This window comes from Chelmon rostratus, chromosome 20 (assembly GCF_017976325.1).
Source record: "Chelmon rostratus isolate fCheRos1 chromosome 20, fCheRos1.pri, whole genome shotgun sequence".
NCBI lineage: Eukaryota > Metazoa > Chordata > Actinopteri > Chaetodontiformes > Chaetodontidae > Chelmon > Chelmon rostratus.
The window spans coordinates 2,832,576-2,843,025 of record NC_055677.1 but is presented as its reverse complement, the minus strand read 5'-3'; the positions used below and the strand labels follow the sequence as shown (position 1 = coordinate 2,843,025).

At 38.1% G+C, this 10,450-nt stretch overlaps 1 protein-coding gene across 1 annotated transcript; it reads left to right on the top strand.

Annotated features, from left to right (window-relative positions):
* The first annotated feature begins 2,039 nt into the window (after positions 1-2,039).
* ccl34b.4 (chemokine (C-C motif) ligand 34b, duplicate 4) lies at positions 2,040-4,547 on the top strand. Its single transcript, XM_041961771.1, has 4 exons — positions 2,040-2,210; positions 3,380-3,509; positions 3,593-3,651; positions 3,731-4,547. Exons 1-4 carry the CDS (start codon positions 2,138-2,140, stop codon positions 3,754-3,756), a joined length of 288 nt encoding a protein of 95 aa, XP_041817705.1. The 5' UTR covers positions 2,040-2,137; the 3' UTR covers positions 3,757-4,547.
* Positions 4,548-10,450: the final 5,903 nt, after the last annotated feature.

The following is a 10,450-nucleotide window of genomic DNA, read 5'->3' as shown; positions in this document are numbered from 1 at the left end:
CAGAAAAAAACATTTTTCTCTGTGATGTAAATCACATGATTTAAACTACAAAGTCCCAAGTTGCTGCCTCTTTAAATTTGAGCGCGCACATGTGAGCAGTGGAGTCTTCAAGGATACCAGTGGCATTTGAGGTTTGTGTCAGTCATTCAGGGTCATGCCCCCTTTCCAGTAATCTTGCTGGCGTAAGCAGAGTTAAGAGACACTTTTCCGTATTCAGATGAAGCTTCTGTTTCACTTTTGTCTTTGAAGGATTTCTTTCTTTGTTCACTTGACTGGAGCCGTCTCACGTCTCGACCAAGTCCAGAGAGGGTTTTATCTCTCTTCTGTCCTACTATTGTTCTGACCGACCAGCTGTTCTGAGTTTGCCTCATGTATAAAACTGTTTATTAGTTTGATGTAAACTGACCTGCATGTTCTATTCTAGTCCTGTTATTTCATGTCAGTGTTACTTTCTTATAAACTTTTTCATATGGTAGGTCTAGAATAAACTTTTTTCTTTTTTTTTTACATTTGATGTTAATATGTCATTAAGTCTCTATCTCCAGGTGTGTTTACATTCTGTTTATTTCCTCCACAGCAGAGTGTGTGCAAAGCTTATCTCATACGATCATGCCTAATGAAATGCAAATTCAAGGCCCTAAATGAGATGGGCTGCTGTTGTCAATTGCATTTTAGTTTTCACCAGCTGACAGCTTAACATAGACTCAGGATCATTTTGTTTTTAACATTTAGTATAATAAATGAAAAAAAATAAACTTAAAACAATGTCAGGAAATATTCTTACACCTATTTTCCCTATCAAACAAAAAAACATAACCATAAATTTTCTGAATTCAAGTTTTTCTCATTTGCCAAACTGAGACAGCATGATTGCCTTCTTCGTAATACGCTTCATTCAAATTCAACCGAAAATAAATAAAACTCCCCACAACAGTCTTGCTTTGTTTTCCACTGTTCCAACAATAACCAACTCTGGTTTGGCCGAATGAACCCTTACTCACCGAGTTAGATGTGAAAATATTCTGGATCTACACACTGGTGATGACCGATCGTCGTCCTTCCTCTCACACCTCTTCGGTCTCCACCTGCATTGTCTTCATCGTCCCCAGAGTCAGAGTCCTGGTTGGAGCCACTGTCAATCACCTTGGCATGGTTTTCCCTGTTGTCAAATTGGCCTCCTTCAGTCTCGGAGGCTGTGTCTGGTTGCGCCCACACCATAAACACCATCACTCGCTCCAATCTCCCGGTCGGGGCAGTCTAACAAGCTGTCAGGCTAACTGTGTGACTTGCTAATGGCAGCTAGTAGCTTCAGCCATAGATAGTGAGAAGCAGTTAGCGGTTTCCCTGGCAATATGCTGCGCCCTGTTTGTTTGGAGTGACCTTTGACGGTTAGCCACATCTTACATACCGTATCTCTTAGGTCGGAAAACACAAAATCATATTGAGGAGCATAAGAAGCATTTGAGCCCAACTTTGGTCCACTAAGGATCAAACTAAGGTGCTTTGTCTACATTTAATCAAAACACATTTCACTCTTTAAGGTGAGTGTATCACGGTGCTGCAGAATGTTGGTCACTGTCAACCGGAGTTGAGAGATGATTTTAAGAGGAACAATAATGCAATAAGGAATATCTTTAAATATATTTCTTTGTGCGTAATTACTTCCAGTGAAGTCATGAATAATTACAGCCTTTGTGCATGTTTAATTACGAAAAATAAACTGAAAACATAAATGTTGTCTACGTGTTATTTATGACAATGCAAGTAGCATCAACGACCACGATGTGAATCTTGTTCACACCTTGTGTTTGCTTGTGTGTACTGCATAGGTGTGAGTGTATGAGCAAATGTGTCAGGATGTTTCTCAGAAAGAAGTTACCAGATTTGCTGATGGTTTAAATTTGCACAGAGGGGTAGAAACATTTTCTGGTGAGGGGTGGAGGTGTGATAGTATCATGACCACAAGACACATAAACAGCAGCATATACACATACAGGCACGTCATCAGCACAGCCAACAACCAAACCCACCCTAAGGTGATCATTCTGCACTTACTGATAAATAGCCCAACGTCCATCAGCTTGTGTAGTTGCAGCCTGATCAGTCAACCGTTCCACCAGCCAGTCCACTGGTCAAAATGTCCACGAGGATCCTGTCCATCACTCTCCTGCTCTGTGTGTGTCTGTGCTTCCAGTCCTGTGCAGGAAACTGTAAGTGACAAATGATTACAACACATTACACTGAGCCAGGTTTCATTACTTACTGATAACAGATATAGATTTTTTTTTGTTTAATCACTGTAATTGTTATTAATGGCCTCCACTACACCCAGCCGTTTGTGGAGTCTGGGAAATGCTCTGCAGGTTTCTCTTAAATTCTTGTATTTTAACATTTCAGAAGTTTTCTTTTGAATGTGGCGAGACGATTTCATTGCATGTTGCTCTGTGTGTGTCATGTTTAGTGTCATTAGTGTATTTAGTACCCCCTGTACTGACTGTTGTCTCGATGAGGCTCCTGTCGATAATGGCACAATGTTTGGGATTTTCTTGTTTAAGATCAATTCCATTTATTAACTTGATTTTTGTCAGGGAAGGAAAAAAATAATCTGTAAATATCTGTCATTCCTAACAAATTATGACATAAAAGTCAACCCAACAGTTCAATTTTAAGGCCAAATTACTTCAACTTAAACACATCTGTTTATTTGAAAATGTCATTAATAGTTTAATTAATAATCAATTACCTCAATGCAGGATTATATCTGATAACTTTTATTATACAATTTCATCAGACTCTCACATTTTAAATTGCGACACATCACATGATTTCACAGTTTGAAAGGAGCACGTCTTCCTCTAAATTCAGATCAATTCCACATGCTTTTTTGAAAATAACAATATTCAAAATAATGCAAATGGAAAAGAATCAACATCTCAAAAAACTTAACTCAAGCAATGTTTTTTCATCAAACATTGTTGTCCGACTCCCGGACCAGACTTAGTTAATTAACCACCTGCCTTTGTTTGAACTGACTATTCTAATCTTCTTAGATCATCAAAATAAATCTGCTTTATTTCTTCACGTGGAAAAAAGGCGACAAAATGAGGCAGAATGATCCCAACCTGGCCTCAGCGTGTCAGGACATTTCATACGTTCACTGAGTTATGAACTATCTCATTTTCCACAACATGGATATAGATACAGTCAAACAAGACTGTAGTTCAAAGTCTGCTGGTATTGTGTTTTTTACTTTACCTCTGGCTAGATATCTATTTGATCCAGCGCCCATCCTATTGGTCTCTTTGTTTTGTCTTTCTAATGTGACTTTCTGATTCGCTTACATATACTTTATCAATCTTCCACTTTCTGTCATTTTCAGTGCGCCATGCTTACCGAAGGTTTCCACCTCCATGCTGCGTTAATGTCTCCACTGCTAACATCAGCCACTTTGTGACTGGGCACACATATCGTGAACAGTCTGCCCAACCTCCCTGTGTGAAGGCTATACTGTAAGTTTATACATGTCTTTCAACACTGGAACACAAGCATGTACAAACTCCATCACTCTATTAATTAATTTCCTTTTTTTTAGTTTTAACACAAAACAGGGACAGGTCTGTGCTGATCCCAAAGTTGAATGGGTCCAGAAACGTAAGTCGCATCAACACACACACACAAACACAACAGCCTAAACACAGAAACGCTGACGTTTTCTCTCTCTGGTCTGTAGTTGCTGCCAATATGACGAAGCTGTGAAACCTCGTCGCCTCCTGCTGCTGTTTCGAAACCCCCACCACACACACAGAGCAACATGTTTATACACCCTCATATTTCACAGTATTACTCCCCCTGAATGCGCTTCCAGCTGAGCTCAAACATATGTGCAGAAATAGTAATATGAAGCAATAAATATATTTTGCGTCCCAAACCATAAAGTCCTCTTTTTTTTGTTTGTTTTCTCAATTCATGTTTAATTCACAATGATACATTTTGTTGATCATGGGCTTCTCAAAGGTCACGTCAAGTAACTTGATTTCTTAAATGAAACCTAACCCTAGAAATTTACTGCTATCTTGACAAAGAAAGACCCTGCAAATAAAGACGAAGAGATAGATCAGTTCAGACACTTTGGGAGGGATCAACACAGAGTCAGTGGAAAGAGGAAAAACACAGTTCTTTGGAACTGGGTTTTTTTTAAGTCGATTACTTCTTTAGAAGTTGACTTATCATACTCTAATCCTATAATAGCACTTATCACTGTGGGTTTTAAGTGAATCAATAGGAATGGACGTAATGTAACGAAGCAAAAATAGCCAAAAGGTGAACACATTGTCTGTGGAACTTTTTTAAAGCAAGCAAGTTCTTCCAAAGGAGGAAAATGAGCCACCATTTCTGCAACTGTGCCGACTGTGAGCATAAAGCACCAAGAAATCTTCTTCTTCCACTGCGACTCACAATGTTTCCTCTGAAGGTTCTTTCTTTGCTCTCAAAGCTTATTCCACCGCTGCTGTTGCACAGCTGAATGCTTATTGAATAAATATCTACAAAAATTTGTGCTATAGTTATTGAGTTCCTTTGGAAATAGAACATTAAAGTTTACATTACAGTCTGTATATGCACTTTTAAACTCTACTTGAGCTTGAATAATATTTGCATGGTGCTCTGCCCGAGTAGGTGGGGAATAAAGCACTGACATGTTTAACCTTGAATTTTCAACTGGACTTTCGTGCCATCTAGTGGCCGTTTCAGGTGCAAAGCAATTGTGAAATACAAAACTAGAACGTTCTGTGCGTTTACACACTCAGTTGCCAGTTTATTAGGTACATAACTAATGCAGCTCTGCAATACAGCAACCCTTCATTAATTTTCTAAAGTTCATTTTTTGTGATTTTGCTGTTTTAGAGAGGCGTTCATTCAACTGTATGATCATTTTGGAGGCTGTGGTTTGGGGTGCTGTTGAACTGTGTTGCATTATACTGACACGTGTTTCTATCATATTGTTTAATCCATCTATATCAATGGCAGTGGGCTAAATTACACCTCCATAAATCCACCTCCAGCACCTACATACATCCTTGATAAATTCAAATATGCATATAAAAACAGGCAGATGCAAACAGTGCCATAAAGAAACACAATAAATCTGACTTAGTGTATCAGCTGGATCCAGTGTGACCTTTGACATGACGACCTTTGACAACCTGAGAGCAATGAGAGAGACAAAGAAAATAGTTATTACCTCACATTTCTCAGTCATACTGTAAGTATGTTCTCATACACACACAATGATGCATAATGAACATATGCAGAGCAGGCAGACCCACACTGACACACAGATGTGGTGGCAGACAGTGAGCTGTGCTGTGTTTAAGGCCGAACCCACGCAGAGAAAGGAATTCAAATGGAATTAGAGCAGAGAGACGGTGAGGAGATTTGTCTTGTAGCGTGCATATGTACACCTCTCTCTCTGTCTGTGTTAGGTAAACTATTTAGTAACTTTGTCTGTTTATCCAGTTTCACAGGGATGACTCATGTCAAACCAGTAATCCAGTATACTTTGTGTGATGATAAGATGTGTTAAATTCCAGACATTCTCATACTAGAAAGAAAAAAAAAACTCATCTCATAATAGACAAAAACAGGTCTGACATCAAAAGCAGGTATGGCGTCAGAGATGAACACTATCTAGGAATTTGTTAACATTAACTGTGGTGACCCATTTTCACAGTTGAGAAAAGGTATCATATGTAGATTGGTATGTTCAGTATGATCCAAACTCAAATAAAACTTGCAACTCCAATATTTGCCAGGAAGTTTCCGTTTGTCGCTCAACTCGTGACCAATTTAGGCAAACACTGCTGAGTTAGATGCAGGTATCACATTGACTAAAGTATAACAAATTTATTTCTTTACTGAAGCAAAGTTTTTAGAACCAGGACAGCTGAAATAAATGAAACAGTAGTTTAGCTACTACTCTGCACCATCGATAGGAGGCTACCATTCAATATCTATTAATTCAGCTGTTAACTAGTACGTCAAAGCTACATAACTCTCGGCAAGGTAGGCAAATACCAGCCAACTTAACCGAACAGGAAGCTTCCTGTGATCTAATTCTTGCCAAACACACAAAAACAATGCTTCTCTTGAAGGAAAACTTCCAGCTTGTGGCATGTCTTGTTTACGTACAAAATTGGCCTGATCACAAGTTCACCTTGTGATGCTGCTGCACAGACACTCGAGAATCTGAAGCAAACTGTGCCTCTTCTGGAGGTCAGACGATGATGGAAAGATGGATGGAAGGTCAAGAGAGAGGAGAGCAGATACTTGGGGAGGAATAATAAGAGAGTGCAGATTGTTAGATGGATGAAAAAAGCAGATGAAGGCCCTCAGGAGGACAAACATGAAGGTGAAGAAGAAGAGGAGGACAGCTGTCTGTTTATTGTTTCTGGTGAGTAGATGAGTGTGTGTGCTCTTGTACTTGTAGCTTAAATTGACTTCTAGTCCTTCAGAAGGTGAAAACATTACATGCAGACTTCTTCAAAGAGCCATCTGAGACTTTAGATTTTTTTATTATATAAGCATTTTATTTTTTACCATAACGATAAATTGTGCTCATTTTTGGCGGTTTTCTCAGTGTTTTTTTACTTGTAGACTAGTCTAAGCTTAAACTTCTGTTAAAACGTCAGGGAAATCAGTCATTGGGAACATCCCATGTTGTGACATACATTACGTTTTATTTAGTAGGTAGAAAGACAATTAAAAGCAGAAAATGCTAAATCAGTAATCAATTTTTGAAACTGAAATAAAGCAACTTCCATTTTGATGGTCAATCACCACGATACAGTATCCTCCCTATGGTTGAAAAGTGAATATCAAGATCCCAGTATTTCCCAACATGATTGTGGTAGGTAAAGTACTATAGTTCGACTCTTATTATTTTTGAGAAGTAGTATGAAAAAAAGCAGGGACAAATTCTAAATCAGGCATGTCCAAACTGTTCCATAAAGGGCTGTGTGGCTGCAGGTTTTCATTCCAACCAAGGAGGATCACACCAGGCAGGACTCATTTAATCATCTGATTACCAGCTGATTATCAGCTGGTGATAGTTATCACCAGCTGATAACTATCAGCTGATAGTTAGGTGACCCCTTGAAAGGTTGCAACAAAAACCTGCAGCCACAGGCCCTTTATGGAAGAGGTTGGACATGTCTGCTGTAAATGAAAACACAGACCATTCAGCTTTTGGCTTAATCAGACATGCAGGCATCCATCAGCACAACAGCAGCACCGAACAGGTTCACAGCTTACAACCAAATGTTCAGAAGGAGTGCCCTCATTTCTCAAGCCATCAAACAACACACATGTGGATTATATGTCTCTGAAACTGCACACAGAAACAGCACTGTAAATACTGAGATACACGTTCTGTATATTTTTCCAGGTCAGAGACTGACTGCTTGCACAGATGTGCTGTACTCCAACTATTCCGGCCAAATCTAGCATGTGTAGGAAAAACATGCGAACATGTCATTTTATGATTACTTGCAGCTGTTTCAAATCACATTAATTCCTGGCAAGAAATGAAGAAAGCAGACTTTTAAAACACTTCCAAAATTCATGGGAAACCATTTAAAGCCACATATATAAGCTACAGTAGTATATAGATTAAACATAAGCTACTAAACTTCTCAAGTCAAATATGCGACCTCAGGCGTTTCATTTTAAATATTTAAGCTAGCGGTTAGCTAGTGCTAGCAAACAAGTGAACGTGTTTTAGTTGTATTAGCATATAACGCTAGCTAACGTTTTTTAACAGTTATACTATTCTTCAGGTAAACAGTTTTAAGGTCACTGAAGATAATGTTGACATAGGTTAATGATTAATAGATGAACATGGGCGGGACATTCATATTAACCAAATAATGATTTATAAGGCATTTTCTTACCATAATCGATGTACGAAATTGTAGGAAAGTAACGTTGAACTTCTGCGATTAGCACAAAAACTTTGAACTGATTGGTCGGCAAAGCGGCAGTTGGTTAAGGTTGTCCAATGAGGTACCTTGTAGGCGGGACAACAGGAAGTTAACCGAGTAACTATGCAAGCGTTATGAGCTAATTGTATTATGATTATGCAGAAAAATGATCCCTGTAAGTGTTTTACTTAAATATATATGATGTTTTGCATATAGTTAGTGGTGGAAGCATTACATTTTACTTTAAATAAGTAAAAGCAGACCACTGTTAAAATACTCAATACTTAACATGCACTTATCAGAAAATTAAAATTAAAGGTAAAACAAAAGTACAGTCAAGTACTCATTCTGCAGTAAAATGTTCCCTGTCAGTATTTTACTGTTATATCTGATGTTTCTGGGTTAATATTACTGCTGCATTAATAGTCAGAAAAAAAAATTGTGCTTAGGCGCAGTACTTGAGTAAATGTACTTCGTTAGTTGTTCTTTAATGTAAATATTTAACTTTCCTTCCCACCATCGATCAACATTCTGCCTAACATTTAACACAGATCACACAGGCTACATGAATTTTTAAAACCTTTTACAGCAGGAAACGTTTATAATATTTCTTAAACAAAAAGCTGCTTTGGAGGAGAGATTGTTTACAATTTATAATCTTACAATGCAGACGCAAAGCTGATCTGAAACCACTGATAAAGGTAATATGAAAAGGAGTAAAAGAGGGGGAAGCTCAGCCTGACAGATCCAGCCCAGAAAGCATTTCAATCAAGCTTTATAACAGATGATAGCATTTCATCACTCAGGATGAACTCTTTCTGCATCTGTTTGGATAAATGCTCACCTCTCTGAGCTGCCATTAGTCTGTGCCTTAGAAATGTACTTGCCATTTTAATGTATATGTTCCAGGTTATGTCAGTTGGCCAAGTATCAATCTTGCTTGTCTTTGGCTCTGCTGAGTTTCACATTTACCAACAACAGATAATGTCCTCCTCTCAGAAATGTTTGCATAACTCCAATCTGCTGAAAAGCTTCACAATCCAAAGTAAATACGACCCGTCCCACAGGGAAAATAATGTCTCGCAATGATAGATAAGTTTCACACTTGAGTTTGTTTTGGTCTATTTACCCGTGAAGCAACATGCTCGTTTCCTCATTGACCTCTGACCTCTGATAGCGCGGGTCATTGTGGGCTGTCAAGTCCAGATAAACACACACAGCAGCGATGGCTTTGCTCTTGGCCAATGGAAACGTAAACACTAGTGAAAGACAGAGAAGTGTCTGCAGATACAGAGTCTGATCCAGCGGATTTCTAGTTTGTGGCAGGAGTTAAAAATATATATCTCACTCCAGTAAAGAGAAAAATAAAGCCCTGCTGCTTTACACCCTGATGAACTCAAAACATGGCGCCTTTTTGGTAAAATGCCTGAGAGAAAAAAAAAAATATTTTTCTCTCTCAGGATGTAGTCCACCCTGAATGTTGACAACGAAATATTTCAGTTTATCTCAGCATCATAGAGAAAGCCCCCATAAATTTCATAAAACACCTCAACCTGAAAACTACCTTCATGAGGGTAGACTGTATTGCAGGGTTGTTATATTAGACTGTATTATTTTTATCAAAATGTACCTAATAAACGCTTCTTTTTTGGCTATTTTCTGGAGTATAGACGAGGGCGCAGAGTCTATTATTTTCCTGAATAGTACACCTCAGAGTGCACTATGGTCCTCATGTCACTGCCACTAAAACAGGAGAAAAGGTGAGTGTGTTTGTCAGTGTAACTGCTTAGATTAGTTTCACCAGGAAGATTTAACTGATACCGTTACACGTTCGGTATTGTCTGGGTACGTGGTTTCCATGGATACATGCAGTTTGATTTACCTTATGCACAGTGATGGAATGTAACTAAGTGTATTTACTTAAGTACAAATTTGAGGTACTTGTACTTTGAATCTTTTCATTCACTTCGTACTTCTCTGCTACACCTCAGAGGGAAATATTCCGCTTTTTACTTGACTAGAATCTGACAGCTTCAGTTATTTTGCAGAATTTTAAGAATTGTGCTCACAAAACCTATTAAATTTTATTAAACTATTAAGCTTTGTCATAAATCAAACTACCAAACAGTTAATACAAGTACAAGATACAATTAGTTGATTAATTAGTTTAAGCAATTGATAGAAAATTGGGACCTATTTTGTCATTTGTCAAGTAAAACATTTCATAGCTTCGCAAATGTGAAGATTTGCTGCTTTTCCTTTTAATTATTTCACTTTATTTAATAAGGTTTTTGAGGTTTGGACTGTTGGTTGGACCAAACAAACACTATGACGGTGTCACTTTGGGATCTGGCCCATTGCATTGACATTTTTCACTATTTTAAGAATTTTTCACAAAACAAACAATCAATTGATTAATGGAGAAAATAATCAGCAGACTCATCCATGATCAGACCAACAGAATAATGAACAAA